This window comes from Sander lucioperca, chromosome 12 (assembly GCF_008315115.2).
Source record: "Sander lucioperca isolate FBNREF2018 chromosome 12, SLUC_FBN_1.2, whole genome shotgun sequence".
Classification (NCBI taxonomy): domain Eukaryota; kingdom Metazoa; phylum Chordata; class Actinopteri; order Perciformes; family Percidae; genus Sander; species Sander lucioperca.
This window is the reverse complement of record NC_050184.1, coordinates 6,477,322-6,501,315: the sequence shown is the minus strand read 5'-3', so window position 1 is coordinate 6,501,315 and position 23,994 is coordinate 6,477,322. Positions and strand designations below refer to the sequence as shown.

The window sequence follows — 23,994 nt, the reverse complement described above, 5'->3', positions numbered from 1 at the left end:
GGGCTTCACTGTGTCGCACAGATAAATGTACTATTTCACCTGTGATATATCTGGGTGTGTATATTATTGTGCCAATGTAATTGTTTGCCATACTAATGGATTGCTTGCCAGCTGTTAAATTAATAAGATCAATGCTTGTACTTTGTCTTTTACATTTTTTTTAATTGCAATATTTCTATTCTATATCTATGTTTTTGACTGTTGCAGTACTTTGCTCTATTGTTTATTCCATGTTTATTGTATGCAGCAAACACACCAAGCCAAATGTCATGCAAGTGAAAACTCACTTTGGCAATAAATCTCATTTTGATTCTGATTCCCTTTCTCCCTTAAAAAATAAACAGCACATCCTGAGGTTATTTATTAAACTCAGTGTGGAGTCTTCAGTGGTGCTGGGAGGTTAGTGCAAGTCAAGACACTAGAAGCTATAGATGGCAGATCAGCTACAGTATACAGCCCCATTGCATTAAATTACAGATTTATTATATCACAGTTCCTGCCTCATCATCACCTGTGGGATGAATACATGACACAGGTCAGATCTATGAGTGAGAGAATCAAATAGCATACAATTAGAAAAATATGATTGGTTATTTTACTGAAGATAGAATAACAAGGAATAGCTAATAAATGACAAAATATGCCAGATTTCTTTCAAAGTCCATTTTATTATACAAAGTTCATATAAAATTGTATTCGACATATACTACACCTCACTTTCTGTTGTTCATTGGATATAAATGTATGTACATTAAGAGATTTTTGTACAAATAGCTCAAACAATGACAAATGGACAGCACACGCCAGTGCAAAGAAAATGTGGTATTTCAAATGTGCTTCATCAGATAGAGATTTGAAGGAAACAAAACGTTTGCACTAAACGGAGCCTGCATTAAATCTTTAGCCAGCTTAAAGGAGCCAAAAACATTGAAACATTGATGTCCTGTATATTTTCTTATCCAAGGCCAAGCACCACTTAGCTACAGACCAGTGTCGCCCTGTATCTGAAACATAATACAGTGATGCCATCTAGTGGTGTAAATCTACACTCACCTAAAGGATTATTAGGAACACCATACTAATACCGTGTTTGACCCCCTTTTTGCCTTCAGAACTGCCTTACTTCTTCGTGGCATTGATTCAACAAGGTGCTGGAAGCATTCTTTAGAAATGTTGGCCCATATTGATAGGATAGCATCTTGCAGTTGATGGAGATTTGTGGGATGCACATCCAGGGCACGAAGCTCCCGTTCCACCACATCCCAAAGATGTTCTATTGGGTTGAGATCTGGTGACTGTTGGGGCCATTTTAGTACGGTGAACTCATTGTCATGTTCAGGAAACCAATTTGAAATGATTCGAGCATGTGACATGGTGCATTATCCTGATGGAAGTAGCCATCAGAGGATGGGTACATGGTGGTCATAAAGGGATGGACATGGTCAGAAACAATGCTCAGGTAGGCTGTGGCATTTAAAAAATGCCCAATTGGTACTAAGGGGCCTAAAGTGTGCCAAGAAAACATCCCCTACACCATTACACCACCACCACCAGCCTGCCCAGTGGTAACAACGCATGACGGATCCATGTTCTCATTCTGTTTACGCCAAATTCTGACTCTACCATCTGAATGTCTGAACAGAAATTGAGACTCATCAGACCAGGCAACATTTTTCCAGTCTTCAACTGCCCAATTTTGGTGAGCTTGTGCAAATTGTAGCCTCATTTTCCTATTTTTAGTGGAGATGAGTGGTACCCGGTGGGGTCTTCTGCTGGTGTAGCCCATCCGCCTCAAGGTTGTGCATGTTGTGCCTTCACAAATGCTTTGCTGTATACCTCGGTTGTAACGAGTGGTTATTTGAGTCAAAGTTGATCTTCTATCAGCTGGAAACAGTCGGCCCAATCTACTCTGACCTCTAGTATCAACAAGGCATTTTCGCACACAGGACTGCCGCATACTGGATGTTTTTCCTTTTTCAGACCATTCTTTGAAAACCCTAGAAATGGTTGTGCGTGAAAATCCCAGTAACTGAGCAGACTGTGAAATACTCAGACCAGCCCGTCTGCCAACAACAACCATGCCACGCTCAAAGTTGCTTTCCCATTCTGACATTCAGTTTGGAGTTCAAGAGATTGTGTTGACCAGGACCTCACCCCTAAATGCATTGAAGCAGATGCCATGTGATTGGTTAATTAGATAATTCCATGAACGAGAAATTTAACAGGTGTTCCTAATAATCCTTTAGGTGAGTGTATATCCTGACAGGGAAGATATTCTCTCCCGGACTGAGCATTGAAGTCACATTACATAGGAAATACCACAAACTTAACTTTTTGTGTGTTTTTGTTTTTCAGGATTTAGAGTGGTGGATCTAACACATGGTGCCTTTCATCACATAGTAAGTTCTCCAGAAATACAACTTTCATTCCTCTTCACTCGTTCACATTCTTCTTAAAAACCTGCTTGCAGACTTCTCCTTCACAGTACAGCTCCTGAGGGGTAATAGGTCACAGAAAATATTTAACATGATGTTAACTAAAATGTTATTAAAACGCACAGAAATATAAATGTGGGACAGTTTATCAATTTATTTTTGTGCATTATGTGGAACAAATAATTAAATTGTCCATATTCTTACCAGATGTAGCTTGTCCTCTTCAATCCAGTGAGCCCAGCCCCGGTTCTTCTTCTCTCCAGTCTGTTCACACACCAGTTTATTCCCATCCCATGTCACCAGTGACTGCACAGGTGGCAGAGAAGGAGAGCGAGTGTAAATCACAACACAGAACCAGTTAAGCAGCCCAAATAAAATGTAAAACAAATCACATGAATTACAACATGTGCAATCATTAGGCTCATTATCATTTTGAACACACAATTCATCAGCTATTTATCTTCACCTTGACATGTCTGTTGTCCAGTCCCTTGGTAAACTCCTCATTCTCCTGACCTACTCTAAAGGAGATGGTGTAGTTTTTGATGGTGCTGATGGTTTTGATGACATATTGGTCCCCCTGCTGCTCAATCACCTTCCTCTGCTTCAATTTCAGAGCAATCTTTCGTAAGGGACGACCGATACCTGGAACGGTAGAGGAAGTGTTTCCCTTGAGTGTACAGAGTAAAAATCTGGGGGACAAAATCCAAAGGCTACAGAGACATCTCCCTCCCACAGTCCTATGCATACCATAAATAGCACTGTTACAAAAGCACAGCACTAAGTATTTCACTCCTAGTGCTTTATTATCCTTTTTATTTTTAAGATTTTTTGGAGCTTTTCCCTTTATTTGATAGTGACAGTGGATAGACAGGAAAGGTGGGAGAGAGATGGGGGATGACATGCAGCAAAGGGCCACAGGTCGGTTATATTTAACATTATATATATATATATATATATATAATGTTATATCTGCATGCATTTCACAGCATAATTAAAGTCAGAGAAATATAAATGCAACACCTCAGGTCACTCAACACAGATTTAATACCTGAGAACATTTTTGGATTAAAAACTGCTTTAAGGACTTACCCAGTGCAACCATGAATCCCTCAAAGTTGACATTGCTGATTAGGTCCCATGTACCACAGAAGTTGGCTGGCATTTTGATGACCTTTTTATTTCTTCCTTTCCTCCTGAGATGCGTGTGAATGAAATGTGACCCTCAAGCTGCTGGGCTGGTGAGGTGTTCTGAAAACAGGCTGAGAAAATATTGTTTTGTGAACGACCTGGAGGTATAAAGATAGGTGTGCCTTTACCTCATACGCTGACGCCTGAGGACCATGTGAGGGTGAGGGAGTTGCTCTCATCAGTGCCAGGGTGAAGCCAAGAAGCCAGACATGTCAGACTGGTCTCACCACAAACTTCACGGAATAATTAAACCTTCATAATTTGCCTGACATGTCACACATTAATTGCACACCCAACCAAGGAAAACACACAAGGAAAAATAATGTTGACCTTAATATTTGGAGTAAAGCTTATTTATGAACTTTCTTTTTTGGTATTTTTGTCCTTTATCTGTCACATTACAATAAACAGTGTAAATATAGTAATTCAAAAACTTTTCTGTGATACAACTTTATCCATAAAATAAAAAAATAAAATACATTTTTTTTTCTCCGGGTTAGCAATATATGTGTAAGCCAAGTCCTATTTTTCAGTTGTGCAAATCAAACTGAAACCTTCCCTGGCTTCAAACACCTGCTGTTTTTATGAAGATGACCTATATTAAAATGGCACACCTATCTGTGCAATGAGGAAAATAATTCTGGCATCCAGCATGCAGCATGCAGGGAATTGACAACACTCTGGTTTGAAAGAAAATAAAACATCTTGTCAAAACATTATGGTAGTTTTTCCTCCTCGTGACTTTAACAGCTCAGAAGTGATGGGGAAAAACCTTGTCAAGGTTGTTTCCCACACTCCCAAACTGTCATAGGCACCTGACGCATTAACTGTTTAATAAGCATGGTTTTGTGACGTAATAAGAATCAATCAGTCTTAACCCAGTACTTTGCATTGGGCCTTTTAAGTTTGGTAACACTATAATAACCATCACTAATAAATGCTAAATTGATATTGATTGGATGGCTATTGTAAAGTTGCAACTGATGCTTATAATACCTAGTTAATGGTTAAAAAAAAAAACTTTGTAAAAGCATCAATAAACATTATTTAGATAGCTATCAGTGTTGTAGTCAAGACCACCTTAACCGAGACCCATTCATCCTCAAGACCAGAATGTATCGAGACTGAGACAAGACCAAGACTGTGAGGGGTTGAGACTGAGTCAAGACCAAGACCAGAGCAGTGCCAGACAGCCAGAACTTCTTCTTCTGTCTCCGAGATTAACTTTCTTGAGTGTGTGTGTGTGTGTGTGTGTGTTAAGGGGGCGGGGAGAGGGGGTTAAACAAATTTCATATTAGAAATGACTCAAGTTATTGGTTGCATTTGAAGCAGGAACTTTTACATCCAATCCCAATAATGATGTTAACGCATAAAATTAGACAACGCACAGGCAATTTATAAACTTCATAAAAGCCATCCAAATGTTTATAGATCATTTACAAAACAATTATTGACCATTGACAAAGCATTAACTATCTAAATTTATAAACTTATTTTATATTACACTACCCTAATGATAAAATAACATACATTTTAACGTAACGTAAATATTAGAAATCATTTTATTGTTTAACAGTAAAATAACTATTAACTAAAGTTGAATTAACTATCAGTTTACCAATTATTGATTAGCTATTGTTAAGTGTTAACTTAAGTTTAATACTATATATATATTCAGGTTTTTGAAAGCAATCTAACATCATTGTTCCAACAATAAAAGGCCCGCACTCGGATACTAATGTGATGTAATCTTAATACCTAAATGTCAAAACACTGCTATCACAATGAGTCTTTAGTTGGCTACATTGTGTTATTTTAGCTATTATCTTCTGTCAGCGATGATTACCTGAAAGATAAGTCAACCCCACTGACAAACAGCATTTTAATCCAACAGAAAAGGTGTCGATTTGGCACTTTCTTAACCGAGGATGTTAGAAGTTTCTTATATGTGTGACAATAGCACCGGAACAGCAACGAAAAGCTCCCAAAAGGTGGAAAACAAAGAGAGTTGTTTATTTCATTTCCAGTCAATACCAACCACACTATCACTTTCAAATCTGCAGCACTAAGTAAACATGTTATAAGCTAGTAGTTATATCGCCTGCTTTTGCCTGAGGGAGTGCATGAACAAACCCTGCTCTAGGTAAAAAATCTAAAGTGATGAGTTGAGAGAGTATACTGAAGCAAGCAAGTAAAAAGACTAAAATCAATTTGTTTCTAATTATATTTTATGAAATACCAAACACAGTGTATGCTGACTGCTTCACACACAACTGTGAATCCCTAGTTAGATAACCACACACCAACTGGTTGAACTGCTGCTCAGTTATTCTGTTTTTGACTATTGTACCACACAGCTACACCCACACCCCCACACACGGAATCTAAAGCAACATTATGCAACAAATTTTACCAGCTTGAAGCTGGCGGGGAGCAGTGTCATGCTCGAACCAGAGCCGGATGAGCATGCAACAGAACCTGATTCAGCAGCCTCTACGGACATTATTGAAGAGGCAAAGAGACCGAAGAGGGCAATGACAGAGGAAGCTAAGAAGAGAAAAGGAGAGAGTGACCGAGCAAGAGGCCAATGGGCATAAGTAAATCTCGGACGGCTTTTAGTCGTTGGCGAGAGCTTCGCAAATTAAAGGCTGCAAGACAGACTTTGAGCTGGCCATCTTGCTGTTGGACTAAGTAATATTAGTTGGCTTGCTGTGTCTTGTGCTGTTGCACTTGCTTGATGTTTGGCTGTAGCAATGCTGTCGGCTCACTAGTTTTTGATCATGAGTAATGTAATCATAGCAAATGCACTGTGTCCAGCTGTGCAAATTTACAACAGCGGTGTATAAGTGAATTGTACTCTGAAACTGTAGGGGCATCAAATCACAAAAAATACCGTTGCTTTAATTGTTACTAAATCACTTTACTCAGTATAGTCTATGTAGATTTATCTTCTTAAAAAACAACACCCATTACTAGAAAAGACTGTTTATGTATAGTAGGCACTGGTGGTCTGAATTGTGTATGATTTGTTTTAGATTCTCAGTAAACACACAGCACTTAGTGTAGACAGCTTACATCTCTGTTTTTGCAGCAATGAACTTCCTCAGCTTGAGGAGGCACCCATGTTTCTCTCAAGTGGTGCTAGAACTACATCTGCATTTTTCCGCTCGCTCTCATCGCTGTAGAGGCCGTGCTCTCGTATGTAATCAACCACGTTGTCTGGGAGCAGGTATCTGATGCTCCGCCCTCGACGCAGCGACCGGCGCACGTGAGTGGCTGAGATCTCATTGGTCACCCATTCTTGGACCACATGGATGCTCTTGCGATACTTCCACAGGATGTCTGATTGGTGGATGAACTTGTGGGGGTCATTGCCGCTGCGGCTGATGCAAACCAAACCGTAGCGGCCCACAATCTCAGCGATATCCTCCTGCTTCCACAGGTTAGGGACCCCAAAGGACTCCAGGACATCGGCCCCACACAGCAACATTAGCTGAGGGCTGTCTGAGCATGAAGAAAGAAAAGAGTTTATCATAATAAATCTTATTTGTATGTATTACCACAGTTACTAAGTGCTTTAAGGAGAAAATACCTAATACAAATAATACAATTAAATAAATAAAAACAGAGAGTGAGATCACAAAAACTAACAATGAGATAATTAAACACAGAATATTAAAAATTGATGCTAAGAAGAAAGATATTCAGTATTTTTAAAAGGCAGTTTTACAAAATAAATATTTAACAACATAAATTACAGATGTAGCCTGATGTAGCTTGTTTTGTTATGATGGAGGTCATTGCTGGGAAGCCACTTCAGCTAGATTCAAGTGATTTACAGTTTTGCAACCAATCAGTGCTCTGCAGACTCATTTAAAAACATATTGTAATTAGGTGTTAATAATAGTTATGACTGAGGACAGCATACACTTCTCCTGCTCATGTTTAGAATCCTGTGCAGTGCAGCTACATGCTGGAGTTTAAACGTGTCACTAAGGTAAAGAATGTTGTAAAACTACACAATGTCTGTGTCACTGATGCAATGAGGCTTACATCTTGCCTGTCTTTACGGTTGGCAGTGCGTGATGAGTTGCACCCAACACACCCCAACACCATTGTCCCCTGATGAGTTAAACTGAATACAATAAAACATGAAACCAGTAGAGGCAGGATTAAACTTGTCTGGAATCAGGGTTTGCAGAAGGGAGGAGTTGAAAAGAACAACATTTCAGTTACACATTTGTACATGTACCTACCTCTCCTTTTGTGATAGGATGAACCCTCAAAAGAATTCTCCTCTACGCGTCTCTTTTTTGCGTACTTGACTGTGTCCACGTCATCGTTGTTCTGCTCTGCTGCCAGCATTTCGTCATAGTGATGCCTAAGTGGATACAGACTAAATTAACATAGCATCAAAAGCTAACTGCATTGCATACAGTTTCCCATACAGGAAATATTAGTCATATTGGCAATATAACAGTCAGTATCCAGCCAACACACTTCTGTTGACCTTTGGATTAGGCTTTTGGGAAATCACACAACATATAAATGTCCTCAAACTCTGGAGTAAAATGTATTTTTTGTGATTATGCTTTGCACTAAATATGTCCTTTATTTACTAGCTACAAATAAGGTTTTCTTTGTGCAAAGTATATGATTTTAAATCAAAATTAAACTTTAAGTTTGGCTTAACATTTCCCTTTGTTAACAACTTCCAATTGGTTTTCTGTAGGTTGTATATATATATATATATATTTTTTTTTTTTTTTAATTGTATGTCTACTGCAATCACATGGGAAAAGTAACTACATTTACATACTGGGAATCGTTTTTTTAAATCGAGAATCGTTTTTGAATCGAATCTTGAGCCTAAAAATCGATATTGAATCGAATCGTGACATTTTCTGAATCGTGCACCCCTAACAGCTGTGCTTCTCAAGAGTCTCCAGAATTAAATGTGTCATTGATTGAAACATCAGAATTCTGACCACTTTAATGGGAACATTTAAAAAGCAGCTGTGTGTCTTTGCCAGTGATACTTTCAGCCTGTTGGTCTGACTTCAATATTTTATTTTGACTTTATCCAAGCTTTAATTTCTAGTTTGGACCACAAGGTTCTGGGCAGTATTCAGTGATTCATATTAATAATTATTTTGCAGTACATCAGAGCCTGTGAGATAAAAATGCAACTGAAAGCACAAAATGTAAGTTTTCTAAATATAAATATGCAATTAACTAAGTTTTCAGGAACTGGAAATTGTCCAATTCTTTTACAATATAGTTTACTTTTTTACAACCTGGGACAGTCTTGCGACTGTTGCCCCGTTGTGGTAGAAAACTGTCTACAGTGTTAACATTTCTTCAGCTGTTTATAGAGACAAAAACTGTTTAGCAAGACTTTCTGCAAGAGTTTAATGAAGAGGTAAAACTCCAGCAGCAGTTGTAGTATCTTAGACCAACACGTTTCGGCTTGTGGCCGTCATCAGAGTCATCCTGAAGGTCACAAGCCGAAACATGTTGTTCTAACAATAAAGTTGTTCTGCATACTACAAGTGTTGCTCGAGTTTTACCTCGTCAGACCTTTTCCCTTCTCTATGCAGCTTGGAAGGAGGTGAAGTTGTGCTGGAAATCCCTACTCTGCTTTTGCAAGAGTTTTATGTGAATTATGTTGTCATTTATTGGGCCATAATGAGCAATAATGTCAGATATCAGATCTGAAATTTGATTTAAAGACTTAACCTGAACATACGTGTGATAATGGATTTAGAGACAGATCATTCTACTTCTATTGCTGTAAAATACAAAACTGCAATTTTCTACCCCAGAGCAACAGAAAGCTTAAAGAGTGATACATGTATGGAGTGGAAATCCTGTGTGACACTGAATATGTACAACTTTGTGATCATGAGTATAACTGCAAGGGTTTTTATGCTGTATATATGAACAGCACAGATGACACGATACAAAAGTTACTACAAAGTCTAGAGAATTCAGCTAACATCACTAAGACACTATTTACTTGCACCATTCATCACTTGTACTCAACGATAACATCAAATCCTAAACTGCTTGAGGGGCTGCTTGTAAACCATTAGTTTAACAGTCGTTACTACTGTACCTACTATGGTTAAGAGATTTGATGAAAGGGTGGCTTAAGGTGTAGTCATTGACGAAGAAGAATTAGAGGATAACAGCAAGCAAGGAAACTCTGATTAAGGATATTGAAATGTCTGACAGATAGTGCCTGAGATTATTTGGCAGATTTCCTTATACCTATAATAAGAGCACAGCTAGCAAGCACAGGCACTGCCACTATTTTTAACTTACCGAACGACTTTGCATGTCTCCACCCACTCTGGCTGCAAGCTTTCCCAGGAATCTACTGTGATCCAGTCTGAGTTCTCCGTGGACAATCTGGCCATCTCCAGACGGTGGCAGGCCTCAATCAAACCCTTCTTCTTATAGGCATCACCCACCGGAGAGATGATGCCTTTCACCACCCTGTACTGACCTTAGACATTAAGGAAGTGGTGTGAACAGATGGTTTACAGTAATGATGACACAGCAGATGCCGTAAACTGTTAATTTTTGTGTTATCTACACATTACTCTAAATTCATATGATGAATTAAAAAAAGAATACTTGCAAAGAGTTTGCTCACTCAAATTAAGATTTTTTTCTTCTTGTCTCCAGTGGAATCTAGCAGTAGCGCTCAAGTGTGGTACTTGTCAACAATGTTGAGGTACTTGCATATTTCCATTCTGCTTATTAAAGTGATAGTTCGGATTTTTTGAAGTGGGATTGTATGAGGTACTTATCCATAGTCAGTGTATTACCTACAGTAAATGGCGGTCGTCATGCCCAGTTTGGGGAAGCAGGGAACTGAAGTCGTTAAATTGCTCTCTTCAAAGCCACCAGATTCCTTTGACAAAAACAGTAATTTACCTTGCAGAATATGATCGAGGCAGCGGTAAACCAGCAAATCCCGTGTTCTGCGAGGTAAAATTACATTTTTTGTACTCCTGCCTGCTTCTCCAAACTGGGGGCATGCTGACCGCCATCTACTCTAGTAATACAATGACTACGCATTACAACCCCAAAATCCGAACTATCCCATTAATAGCTTTATTCAATCAACTATGTTTGGGAGGGAATTATTGTACTTTTTACTTTACCAGATTTGTTTGACAGCTATATAGTTAGTTACTTTACACATACACTACCCAACACTACATAAAGTAAAGTAACTAAAATAATTTCAACAATGACCAGCTACAATATTACATTTTTTTTTACACATTTATGCATCCGTAATAATGACCTGATAATGTAATATATGGTGATATAACTCTTACAGGACATTCTCCTGCATAATAAGTAATTTCAATTTTGATAGGTAGCCATGCAGATGGTTTTGTTCAGGTTTTGAGATATCAGCCTCTGAGTTTTCTTAAAGGATCTAATTCTCGTTTCACTCAACCTGTGTCTTCCAGATGATCTCGAGCCAGTTCAAACATCCTCAGGTGCATGTTGGTGATGGGGTTGAAGGACCCGCAGGACAGCAGGACCACTTTGGTTATATTTTGACCGTCCATGCCTCATACTGGGGCTGTGTTTACACTACAACAGCGAACATGGGGAAGAAAACAAGACTGTAACGTTAGTAAGCTGGGAAAACGTTAATTCAATTAAGAGAGTTTTAAGAGAGGGGTATTTGACATTAAACAATTTGACATTAAACAATTAATAATTGTTTAATGTCAAATACCTCTCTCCCTTTGAGGGGAAGCTCTGTATCCGCTACACCAAACTAAATGACTAGCTATGTGATAGGAGCTACACGCGTTGGGAAAATGAAACTAATGGTGAGTTTAGTTAGCTAGCTTCAAACCGTAGGCAACCAGCGAGTTTTTTTTTTTTTATTGTTCCAGGATGGCGAAGATATGTCCCGCCCTACTCAGCCTTACTTTGCCTCCGATTGGCTTACCCTGCCATTCTTACACTAACCGTAACCATAGACAGTATATAAGAACCATAGACTGTTGATATTATACAGTCTATGATAAGAACCTAGAAGACCCTAACAAACCCCACTCCTCTTGCCTAAACATAACCAACCCAACCAACGAAGGCAATGAGTACCTGCCAATCAGAGGGAGAGTAGGGCGGGTCATGCCTTCGCCATCCTAGGAAAAAAGGCAAACCGTAGCTAACGTTAGCTTTATCTGTAACCAGCCAACGCGAGCTTGTCGGTTGGTACATGATACTCAAGCAGACGAATAATGAACTCAAAACTGAGCTTGGACAACAAAGGGTGCGTTTTCTAACATAGACAGAGAGATAAATAATGAAATATTCATTGTACTACCAGGAGAAAAAGCGGCAGTCAACTGCTCCATGAGCTGCTCTTCTTCTCTTATTTAATGACGAATTGCAAATAAATTGTAGGTGCATACCGCCACCTACTGTGCTGGAGTGTGTATCATCATGTCATTTTACAATTATTTTAAATTCTACTCAACAACCCTGCAGCTTTTAAAAAATTAAATAACGCCTTCCTGGTGATCCTGGTCTCCTGTCCCTCCCATTCTGATCCCAGTATCCCTATCAGAGTCCACTCCCGCCCTGCCTCCTGAACCTTATCTTTAAACACCTGTCTTTCCACCTCATGCAATGTGCAATACAATATTATATGTTCAGCATTTTCTTAAACCCCACAGTTTTCACAGTTCTCACTATTCCTTTTCCCCATTAAAAACAAGGTGCCATTCAGTCCTGTGTGATCCACCCTGAGTCTTGTCATTATAATTTCCTCCCTCCTGGTCCTTTCCGTATAATTCTTTATACTGACAGATTTTTGTATTTTATAATATCTCCTTCCCATAAGCTGCTCTCGGCTGCTCTGTCTGTGTCACCCGCTTCCGACGACGTTCGGACGTTACGTTAAGATCAAGAACTCTGATTGGACAGACTCGACCAGGAAGAAGAGAGCCGCACCCACACTCCTGAGCTACGTTCACAATCACAAATCCACAAACCAAACGCCCATGCATATATTAACCTAAAGCAAACGCCTCGACAAACACTAAATATTTTGTAACCGTTCTTGAAGGTAGTTATTTTTCCGAGAAATTCCAGTTCAATGATTCAGTTAATTTTATTGTATATTCGTCAAGCTGGTGCAACTATTCAACTCATTGCACGACTGATTTAACGTTACAACTGTTTACAAAACGAGTCCCGGGTGAGACGTTTTCTTTTAGCATGCTAGCTAACTAAACAACTTTAGCTGTTATAGCTATTTTATACAGTCTTTAGTTATAGCACAGTCTGAGCTTCCAACAAATATATTAATCGACAGTTTGACAGTGGTTGTTTCGCTAAATGTTGAACAGTGTTTTTTTTATAATGCTAGCTCCAACAACGCCATTCCGATGAAGTCTAAATAGCATGCTATTTTGACGTTAAGTTTTACTCGTGCCATACTTTGGTACTAATGCCTAGTAAGATCTGTTGACTGTTTAGTCTGTTTTGCGTTTTCATAGGTTGGGAATAAGATTTTAACTAAGGATGGCTTCTCGCGGGAAATCAGAAACTGGAAAATTGAGGCAAAATATGGAAGAGCAACTTGACAGACTGATGCAGCAGCTTCAGGATCTGGAGGAATGCAGGTGCATTTAGAGACATTCATTATATCATTCAAATTCACTAAAAGTCTTTGCTGAATTACCAAATGTGGCTGGTATATAGCTGACAAGTAATTATCTAGTCTATGCCAGAAAGTACTTCTCCATATTTCCCTTTATCTCTGTTAGTTTGTAATTTATTTGTTCATTCCAGAGAAGAACTGGATGAGGAAGAGTATGAGGAGACAAAAAAGGAAACCTTGGAACAGTTGAGTGAATTCAATGACTCTCTGAAGAAGATCATGACAGGAGACATGACACTTGTGGATGAACTCAGTGGAATGCAGCTGGTATGGACAATCAGTGGTAATGTGCAACTACTGTGTATTGAGGATGACTTAAAGAGGGTATAGCTTATAGAACAAGTATCTTAAAATCATCCAGTTTAAACAGTGATTTGTGAAATGTTACAATTTTTCCAATTGTTCTGTCTTCATCAGGCAATCCAGGCTGCCATCAGCCAAGCTTTCAAAACCCCAGAGGTGATCCGACTTTTTGCTAAGAAGCAGCCAGGACAGCTGAGAACAAGACTAGCAGAGGTTTGCACTGCAATGTCATCCAATCAATCAATCTGTCAATTATTCAATTTTATTAGTCACATGAAAATTCCAAACAATTCCAGTGAAGTGTAATCCCATCAGCTCTTTCAACAACTTGTGCATGAGTCATCATAGAAGGGGGGGGGTTACAACAGGGTACTTGAAGCTGTCCAAGTTCTCCACAGAGGACCTGTTCATATTAAGGGACCGTAGTTCCTTCCCTGCTTCTCCCCCAAAAGATTTTTTTTGTTTTATGCACAATTTGTTGTTTAATCCAACTGCTCAATCACTCCTCAATGTTCATCTGTGTTGCTTGGCCTGAAAATTGTCAAACTGGTGTGTGATATTTTGCACAGATGGACCGAGATGTCATGGTGGGGAAATTGTCGCGGGATGTGTACACGCAGCAGAAAATGGAAATCCTCACAGCCTTGAGAAAACTTGGAGAGACGGTGAGGAACACTCTCAGGCAGCAGAGATGTGACATTTTTCCATGGGTTCATGGATGATTCAGAGGCTTGTGCTCATGAGTCCACATAACTTATTTTAGTCAGCTTGCTACAACAGGCCTAAATCTCAATTCAAAAGGAGCTGTAACATTTTAAACATCAATGCATTATTTCTGTTTCTGGACAGCTCACTTCGGAGGATGAGATTTTTCTCACCGAAAATGCTACAGCTACTCTGAGCCAGTTTGAAAAAGTGACTGCAAACTTAGGTGAGAATAAACATGTAATTTAACTGAAATTTGTAATCATACAAATTATTGGATGAACATTCATATTTAACTTGTTTTGCCTTCTCTTTCAGGCTCTGAAGACAAAATTATGGCTTTAGCTAGCTCTGGTGTGAAAACCAAGGCATAGTAATTCTACATAATGTTAATTTTAACTCTGTGTCTTTATTACCAAGAATGGAATGTGCCAATTGATCATTGATTTTGTAAATAGCCAGTGCTCTTCTAGGTTTTGCTGTAGATGCTAACACTTTTTAACAGTATTGTTTTATACCCCTGCACTTTTGTAAATGTCTATTTGTCCAGATGCGTGTAAAATTGTATTTCAGGTACGAGCATGTGATTTGTAGAATATGAAGACATGTACATGAATGTAAAAGATGGCCCAGGCAGTTCAAGAGAAATACTCTGTTGTGATTTGGGCTGTATTTCTTATTGGGTTACTGTGTCTCTGTCTTGCATTGTTGTTTTAAAGATTGTTGATTTTCTGTATAAGTGCTGCAAATATTCAAGATTTATTTTAATTAAACTATTCCATTTACAGGGGTTTGGACAAAATAACAGAAATGCCACACGAAAGAAAACTTTTGAAATAACTAAAAGTACACTACCAGGACAGTAACACTAGTAAGTCAATGTGTATGCAGTATACTATTGACAAAGAGGGACAGCAGTTACAAGTCATAGCTCTCTAACAGGAATAAATGGAAACGTGGCAGAATAGGTATTTAACACAACTACGGCCTCTGTCTCAACAAAATATACTCTTAATGAGCCTGCATGGAACTTGCGTTCATCCAGTGCAAACATAGTGTTATAAGGAATAACTAGTTTCTGCATCCATCTAAGAGAGTGACATGAGAGTTTGAGTAATAGTCTATCTGGATGGTTAACAGCCAATAAGTTGTTTATGGTGTCCTTACTCTGCAGGGTTACAAACAAAAAAGGGTGAACAGGATGAACTGAAAACACGTTTAATCACTAGACATGAGAGTGATCGAGCTGTTTTAAAGAACACACTGGAGGGCTGAATATGAAGTGATTTTCACCTCTGAAAGGATCATCTTGAAAATGGAAAATAAAATAGTTCACACATTTGAGAATATGCAATGAGGACTACACCTTGTTAGGTTCTACATTTTTATGTTGTCAGGTTTTTTTTATTTTGTCCACCCTCTATATATTCATTGGTTATCAAGCATTATAAACTGCATGTGTGCTTTAATTGACAACTGTAGTTAAACATTTGCAGTAATCGTCAATATTGCATTGGATTTCAAGTTTGATTAGTTGAACATATTTAGAACTTAATGTCACAATGTTTACAGCATCAACCATGATTGATATTCAGCTTGGAAGCCATGTTTTTTTTTTAATGTGAGTAAAACAAAATAAATGGTGTTTGTTTTATGTATTCATCTGATTTGTTTAACCTGTGGAATTCTGTTTCACCTTTTAGGTTTGGGCTTTAGATTATTTCATTTTCACCACCAGAGGACACTAATGCTCAATATTTAAAAAATAAAAATTCAGTAGCACTGCCCAGGATGTGTACCACCAGCACTAAGTCTACACTAGTGAAACACTTAACGGTAGAGTGATGACTGAAGAAAAACGAGCAGACACAAGTTATACCCCATCTCATCATCCTTTATTTTGTTTACGAGCAAGCATCAACTTCACTACAATTTGCCTTTCAGTTAGTAGAAAAGTGAGAGCAGCTCCAACAAGCACAAAGGAAGCATTCAACCGTTCTGAAAACATTGTCACACTTTTCCATTTTGAGCACATTTTTAAAAGAAAAGAAAAAATATATATATATATATCTGGAGTGTTGTGGACTTGTGAAACAGACGATCTGACAATCAGTAGTGTATCACGTCTCTTTTCTCACTCCAGTTTCACAACCCCACGTGGAACGTACACAAACGTGTGGTTCATGCAAAGTAAATTCCCCTAAATCTTAGTGTTATTACAGTATGGCTGCATTTCAGTTTGTTAGGCAGTGACATTCAATTCAACCAACTTCCTTAGCTAGGGGGATGATCAGAAAGCATTAAACCCAGAAAACTGGAGATGGTGCAGTCACTGTGGAGACGTGACTTAAGAGTCAGTGTGCACATATCAGTGACCCATGGTATTGTACTGTAGATGAAATGTGGACATTAAGTGTTTTACATAATGAAACGGAGAATTTCGACAGGCTTATACTCTGGTTCTTGTGAATTTCATGCTGCCCTCAAAATCATTTCTCAACAACTCAGGCAATAGGACACTGTTCAAAATTACCTTCCACTATACACAAATAGGTCAGTTAACAGTATACATATATACTGTATGTATGCTGCCAAAGCAATTTCATAATGTACTGTACATCTTTTTAAAGGTGGATTTCGTCAATGATTTAGTACAATATCTATAGAAGATACAATATGATTCTACTTCCTCTACACATCAACATGGACACATGACATCTATGTAAAACATTTTTCACTTTTAATAAAACTAGCAGTGGACTATTGTTACGCTCTGTAAGAAATCTAGACAAATACAAATAAAAAACAAACAGAAAATTGCCACGAATAAAAGAGCACGGATGAGTGTTTTTGTTAGACCTGCTAATTGCGCTATGATCGGAAAAAAGGCACTCCCATCTCAGCCGGCTCAGACCTGGCCCACTTTTTAAAAGTCCAAGTCATCATGGAGGGGAGACTGTTCACTACATTTCCACCACCAACCTCTTAAAATTATAAATCAATCTCACTTAAGAAACGCAACTGTGCGCGACTTAAACCCTCAAAAGTAGCCTGGAAATTGTCTCCAATGTTTCAGTTTGGGCATCTAAAATTTGATTTGCATGCAAAACATGAGGCTCAAAACACTGACATTTCTAATATCAATAATGTCATGTTCTGTTAACTTCAATGCCCAAAATCTGATCTGCTTTAATTAGGCTAATGCAGGTTTAGGAAATGTTAACATTGTAACTTGGTACCCAAAAACATGAGACAAACACTAAATAGTTAAGTGTGAAGGTACATTTGTATCTGGTTTTGTGAAAGATATATACAACAGTGATGGACAACAGTGTCTGAGAGGAGATAGAGGTTGGACACATTTTCCCAATCAATTGTATAAGCTTTATACTAACACCAGAAGGAAAATAAGTTTACCAAATGTAAACAAATATCTTAGAACAACTCTACAGTACAGTTCCATGTACAATAAAATCTAGTGGTATACGGCAAAAAAAATATTTCATTGAACAAACAAGAAGATTCTTTTTTAAGTGTTTTCCTTTTGTAAACTATGCAGTCATAACTTCAGTTGTAATACCTTAAACTACAATAAAGATGGTGCATATTTTGCAACAGGAAACCAGTTTAAAAATGCCTGTAACATATGGTTTATTATTTCAGATTTAAATAGCCGTGCCTTGGAAAATTAACTTGCAACAAAGCAATCCTGAAAAGTACTTTCATTTCATTACTCTTCCCCAAAACAATGCCAGAAAGTGCACTATTCAACCAGGCTCCACTTAAGCTCTGTCTGTCATAAATCTGCTCTTTCAGTAGTTCGAAGGGTTTTTATCTCCCTACTTCTGTCAGCACAGCAGGACAGGGATACGGACGAAAGACTTTTAAAGCTGCTGAGGAAATCTCTCTACTTGTCCAAAACAAACTGGCAAAAACTTTAGTACCCATATTTCAAGATCAACAGCATTACAGTACCTGCTGGCCTAGTGTTTGTACCGTTCCACACGAAATGTCGATTTGTACATTAGCATTTCTCTGGGTATGATTACTCTGAACAAAAAGAAAATCCCTTCTGTACAACAGTGAGATCCATTGGGAATGAAAAACACAGATGCCTGGAGTAGAGCATTGCTACCTGTGCAAGCGAAGCAATGAATGAAGCTGAAACCATCCACCTGTCCTGCCTACGAGAAAGCAAAAGAAATGATTCCTCTTTGCAAAAAAGAAAAAGACAAAATGGACACCACTTTGTCATAGAAACCTCCACTTAACAGCAAGGGTTTCTTATCATGAAGCAGACATGTACAAGCATGATGGAACAGCGTTTGCAGAAATTTGGCGACATGCTACAGCCTGTGTGACACAAATATTCTACATTACGAACTGCGTCATTTTAGATATTGGACCCCGTTGAGTAGGCCTTCACTAACACATTGACTAATTACATGGTTTCTTTATATTTACAAAATCTTTAAAAAGCAATTCATTTCTCTACACATATGACTTCTCAAATATCCTCATGCACTAAAAGAAGAAAAAAAAAGAAAATGCGGTCTACTTGTTAAAAGCATTTTGTTTCACTGTGGACTACAAGTCAAGAAAACTCATGTCAAAGTTATATGTAAGATTAGCTGCAAACAAATCTAAAAGCAGTAAGCAAAGAATATACATTAAAAAAAGTCTCCATTTGAAAGCATTACATCTGAGAGAAAACAACAAAGTGCAGGGTTGGCTGCCTCACACAGTTCAGAACAAATGTTGGCCAAGTTTTCCTGGGAATTAAAATATAATAAATAAAAAAATAAACGGTAAAAATCAGCAATCCGGTGATGACTACACTACACTAAGTACCACCACTAAGATAACAACAGGAAATCCTTGACCATATATACGCTACAGGGAATTTTTGTTTTGCTTTTTTGTATTTTTTTTTTTTTACATCATGGCTCCTTGTAGGGGGGTGGGAGTCTGTGTGGAACAGTGAGTATGAGGATCTGAGTAAGTGTGAGTTGGTGATGTGTGTGTGTGTGTGTGAGCTTGTGTTGAGTGTGTGTGTGTGTGTGTGTGTGTGTGTTTTAGTAGGTGAGGGTGGAGTCGTCCCACTCCAGCTGCTGCTGTCTGCTGGCCCCCTGCTTGTCCTCCGGCTCTGCGCCCTCCTCGTCTTCACTGCTCTCTGACTCAGCGCTCGTGATGTCATCTTCCTCCTCTCCATCCTCGCTCTCTTCCTCCTCTTCCTCCTCCTCCTCGCTGCTGTGCTGGTCCTCGTACGTCTGCGTTAGAGACAGAGGGAAGAGAGGGTGGGCATGTTTGTGAAGAGTCACAATAATTTATATATTTAGAGATCTAAACTGCTCCGAATGTGTATAGCTTTAACCGTATTTAAACCAATACTAACTTACTTTGTATCAAGTAACACACACATCTTAACACCCTGCTTTAAATGTTTCTTAGATAGGTCATTCTTAGATAGGTAAATAAGGCAATTCCTTAAAGGTTTTATTGGGAGTAAAATACCAAATGCAGTCTAAAGTTTAGAAGTTTTTTTTTCTTATGGTGTAAAAACCACAGACATCAAACATGTCTGGATGTCTTGTTCTCCCAGAGCAGTCATGTCATGATGATGTAATTTTATCATGTTAATTATCCTACAAATGTCAGTTAATGTGTCTAAAAAAATGTTTAATTAAAAACTAACCATTTTTATTAGAGTTTGATCTCTCTCTCCCATCATTTCCTGTCATCTGTCTACTACCAGCTGTCTAATAAAAAGGCATAAAATTCCCTAAATATCATTAAGAAAACATACGAGTTGGGTCTCACTTAACAAAACAGAGGAACACAGCTCATTGCTTTGTTTGTTATATGTGAAATCAGCTTTTCTGGATTCTCACTGAACGCTGTTTAGGAGACCATTTTTTCTTCACTACTCATCATTTACTGCAGTTGATCAAGTGACCATTCCCCACAACAGAGTTCCATTTGGACCACATTTGTACAAATGTAGGAGGTCTCACTAAATAGGGATGCAATGCTCTTTTCTACTGCAACCCGTGGTGTGATTTAGGCTGAGAGTTCCATTTCCCTTTTCCATCTTTGTCCGCTTATCCGGGGTCGGGTCGCGGGGGCCGCAGCTCCAGCAGGGGACCCCAAACTTCTCTTTCCCAAGACACATTAACCAGCTCCAACTGGGGGATCCCGAGGCGTTCCCAGGCCAGGGTGGAGATATAATCCCTCCACCTAGTCCTGGGTCTTCCCCGAGGCCTCCTCCCAGCTGGACGTGCCTGGACCACCTCCCTAGGGAGGCGCCCAGGGGGCATCCTTACCAGATGCCAAAACCACCTCAACTGGCTCCTTTCGACACAAAGGAGCAGCGGCTCTACTCCGAATTCCTCACGGATGACTGAGCTTCTCACCCTATCGCTAAGGGAGACGCCAGCCACCCCCCTGAGGAAACCCATTTCGGCCGCTTGTACCCCCAGGCCTGAAACCTTCAACTAGAGAGGTAAGCAAAACGATGTCCGTCAAACTGGTGTTCAGTTACTCTTTAAGTTAAGATGCTGGTCGCGGGATTATTGTGTCTAGCTATCAGCAAAGAAAACATTATAAATTAGTTGCAAGCCCACACATAACTCATGACATAAATCCACAGTACAAATATTTATAACCTGCCTACAAGCTGACTCCTTAATTTGAAACTTTCACATTGGACTTTTGGATGACACAACTATTGGTGCTGTTTTATTGGCTGGGGCACCAAAATCTCTAAATCTTGACAAGACCAACTGGTTGCACAGAATTGATCTAAATATTGATATATACATCTTTATTTTAACTAGCAAGGTAAGATTCCATAAATATCTACAACAAAGTCTCTTTCACCGTCCCCACAGTGCTGTCAATCCTGGGAGCTCAGATGAAACTAGGCCACAGTCACAACATCACCCAGAGAGCATTAGCAGGTGAAAAGCTGTCTAGGCTGCCACCCGACCACATTTTGTTGAGAAGTGGAATTCTGCTTGGCTTTTCACTGGCTAATAACCAGAAAACATGTTCCCTCATTTCGCCTCCCTGTGTGTTTTTACCTCCATGGGGTTGACGGTGATGGTGAGGGCTGAGTCGTCCCAGTCCATCTCGTTCTCCTTGCCGTTCTCCTGGTCACTCATGGTGCTCTGGTGTGCGGCTCGGATGCGGAACACGCCCAGGATGATCATAAACACCAGGAAGCTAACACACACCACAATGACAATGGTGGCAGCGCTGGGAACAACTGTGAAGAAGCAAACACAAACAGACACAATGAGGAGTTAGACGTAAACTATGTTCAATTTGCACATAAAACCCCTGGTAAAGCTTTATGTGGGGAGACGCAGCATCCACCTCTGTCTCAGAGCATTTCAACGACTTTAGTTTCATGGTGTGCCAATGCTGATGTTAATGTCTTCTCAAACTGTAAATGAATGTTTGGGCAGCTCTAGGTGTGTGTCCTTCTTTAAATGGCCTTGCCTGTCTCCCTCCAACCTGCTCCACTTTGCCCCATATTAACAGGAAAGGGCCTCTCTTTTGCGTGGCAAGCTTAGTGAGCCTGACAGCCCAGAGGATTACTGAAGCCAGGAAATAAAAGGTTGTGTTCAGACCGCCGCATGTACAGATGTCACAAACAGCACTCAAGTATAATCCCTAAACTTGTGCCAGAAAAAAAACACCCAGTGTTTCATACTTGCCCTACTTCTGATTATTAGACTGTAATCCATCTCTAACAAAGCTTGCCACACCAGAGGCCAAATTTTTTTCTACAGTACCAACAATTAAGCAGATTAAAAGTTTGATTATGAGGTTTGGTATTCATTTAAACGTATGAGTAAAATGTGCCAATTGGGTAAAGTTTCAGTAAGCAAAAATTACCAAGTTCATCATCATTATTCATCAAGTGATTGTAAAATATATATCATGATGCCTGAAAGTTTGTTATTAGGCAAGATGTAAACATGTATAAAAACTAGAAGAGTCAGCGTTAACCAGAATTAGTTTTTCTGTCCTTTAACATGATGACCAGTTCAACAAAATGACTAATAATAGCTGTCGCTAAGACAGATAGAGAGTAGAGTTAAAAAAGTGGGCACAGTTTTGGTTTGTATGATGTAATGGACAAGGTGAGAAACATTCTTTCTTCATATTGTTTTTGAACCCTAACATTTTACATGTTGCAGTACCTGAGGCCTGGTGAGCGTTGACCAGGTTGTGACCGGACAGATCCACAGAGGCATGATGCACAGGGTTAATGAAGTTGGGCTGCACCATGGCATTGTTGGCATGCTCCACAGGATTGGCTGTGTGGATTACATTCACCTAGAAAGAATGAAAACCAGAAACACACATGTATACTGTCACAAAACATTGCAAATAGATCCCCACTTTAGATGTAGCTCAAGTATTGTGAGGAGACACAAGAATGTTTCGGTAAAATTAGGGCACTGCCTGCACTCCTCTGTCGTGAATGCGTCACCGTTATGTGATGTAACTGACGAACGGTCATACCTCGACCTTGAAGTCATTGCTGATGTAGCGACCGTTGAGTTCGGAGCAGACCAGTTTGAATTTCCTGTCAAAGAGAGCCTCGGTGTGCCAGTTCTTGTAACGGATAAGATGCAGGACCTGCTCGTAGTTGGCCATGGTGTTCACACCTGGAACACACAGAGGGGAGTTTGTGTCAGAGAGAAATTTGATCAGCAATCATCAGAAAGTGTCAGGAAAACTCTCTAAAGTAGTGTGTGGTTTTAAGATTTAGAAATGTATAAATACTCTATACTAAAAAGTATACCCTAAGAGACGGCAGATTTGGTAACTCTGACTTCCAATCACTCTAGTTGACAGTGTGAGTGCCTAAACTTTAAATACCTACACATGTACATTATACTGTATATGGTTACATATTTTTAGTGTTTACATTTGAGGCCTCAGTATTAAACAGATTTCAAAGAATTTACTTCTCATGTAAAGCAGTATTTTCTGCAAAGCTATTATTATATATATAGCACCGCTAGGTGCTAGTTCGAACAGCTCTGTGTCCGTACCGGTGATGACGAGGCCCAGGTTAGAGGAACTCATCTCCAGGCTATGCTGCTGCAGCTGGGACATGTCCACCTCCAGGCCCTCGTGCTCCCCGTCCAGCTCGTCTCCCACCACAGTCACTTCACATGTGTCCAGGTTGTGCATGATCTCTTCTGACACCACTGCCTCTTGGACTGAATGAACAATGGAGAGAAACGATTTAGAAAGAAGAGTTGTAGGGCTCTTCTCAAATTTAGGATTGTCCACTGGGCCTGTAATGAACGTTTGTTGATGGTGTTAAACGAGTCATCCATTTATTTAGCATTGCAGTCCTATTACATGTCGGACTCATGATGGAAAACATGGATCAAAAATCGATGTGGCAGAACCAGAGATATCCTCCTTTTTATTCCAAGCATTCTTCTTCCTTCAAAACCTGGCGCCTACATTACCCACAATACAACTCAACCACTGACAGATGGGTCAGAGATTCAGGTATGTTATGCTAGTAGAAGCTAATGTAGCCTCGAGCCGCTAGCCTCAAGCAGAGATGAGAGGTGGGCTAACAGAGATCTGGTAAGATCACTTCTTTCTAACTCAACA

General features: G+C 39.3%; 4 protein-coding genes across 12 annotated transcripts in view; 1 reads left to right on the top strand and 3 right to left on the bottom strand.

Annotated features, from left to right (window-relative positions):
• Positions 1-648: 648 nt before the first annotated feature.
• rbp7a (retinol binding protein 7a, cellular) lies at positions 649-3,697 on the bottom strand. Its single transcript, XM_031286426.2, has 5 exons — positions 3,528-3,697; positions 2,902-3,080; positions 2,640-2,741; positions 2,256-2,493; positions 649-1,046 (listed from the first exon to the last, which is right to left on the bottom strand). The coding sequence occupies exons 1-4, from the start codon at positions 3,598-3,600 to the stop codon at positions 2,434-2,436; spliced, it is 414 nt and encodes a 137-aa protein (XP_031142286.1). The 5' UTR covers positions 3,601-3,697; the 3' UTR covers positions 649-1,046; positions 2,256-2,433.
• nmnat1 (nicotinamide nucleotide adenylyltransferase 1) lies at positions 3,617-12,617 on the bottom strand. 5 transcript variants are annotated; one of them, XM_036008459.1, is made up of 6 exons: positions 11,995-12,064; positions 11,107-11,246; positions 9,954-10,137; positions 7,883-8,007; positions 6,702-7,130; positions 3,617-3,697 (listed from the first exon to the last, which is right to left on the bottom strand). In XM_036008459.1, the coding sequence occupies exons 2-5, from the start codon at positions 11,219-11,221 to the stop codon at positions 6,730-6,732; spliced, it is 825 nt and encodes a 274-aa protein (XP_035864352.1). In that variant the 5' UTR covers positions 11,222-11,246; positions 11,995-12,064; the 3' UTR covers positions 3,617-3,697; positions 6,702-6,729. The 5 variants fall into 5 exon arrangements, with proteins under 5 accessions (XP_035864352.1, XP_035864351.1, XP_035864349.1 ...); XM_036008458.1 differs by lacking the exons at positions 3,617-3,697; positions 11,995-12,064 and adding an exon at positions 12,542-12,617 and having other exon boundaries at positions 5,617-7,130; XM_036008456.1 differs by lacking the exon at positions 3,617-3,697 and having other exon boundaries at positions 5,617-7,130.
• Positions 12,618-12,628: 11 nt separating this feature from the next.
• Positions 12,629-15,130, top strand: lzic (leucine zipper and CTNNBIP1 domain containing). 2 transcript variants are annotated; one of them, XM_036008460.1, is made up of 7 exons: positions 12,629-12,738; positions 13,172-13,297; positions 13,467-13,602; positions 13,753-13,851; positions 14,208-14,303; positions 14,488-14,569; positions 14,662-15,130. In XM_036008460.1, the coding sequence occupies exons 2-7, from the start codon at positions 13,197-13,199 to the stop codon at positions 14,715-14,717; spliced, it is 570 nt and encodes a 189-aa protein (XP_035864353.1). In that variant the 5' UTR covers positions 12,629-12,738; positions 13,172-13,196; the 3' UTR covers positions 14,718-15,130. The 2 variants fall into 2 exon arrangements, with proteins under 2 accessions (XP_035864353.1, XP_031142285.1); XM_031286425.2 differs by having other exon boundaries at positions 12,661-12,870.
• A 1,086-nt stretch (positions 15,131-16,216) lies between these two features.
• clstn1 (calsyntenin 1) overlaps positions 16,217-23,994 on the bottom strand; it is a 40,648-nt gene continuing 32,870 nt past the window's right edge. For all 4 annotated transcript variants that reach the window (XM_031286414.2, XM_031286416.2, XM_031286415.2 and 1 more), the window contains 5 exons: positions 23,415-23,585; positions 22,879-23,024; positions 22,554-22,689; positions 21,426-21,610; positions 16,217-19,613 (listed from right to left, as the gene is read on the bottom strand). In XM_031286414.2, the coding sequence (XP_031142274.1) occupies positions 19,419-19,613; positions 21,426-21,610; positions 22,554-22,689; positions 22,879-23,024; positions 23,415-23,585 (833 nt within the window). In that variant the 3' untranslated portion in view covers positions 16,217-19,418. The remainder of the gene's footprint in view (positions 19,614-21,425; positions 21,611-22,553; positions 22,690-22,878; positions 23,025-23,414; positions 23,586-23,994) is intronic.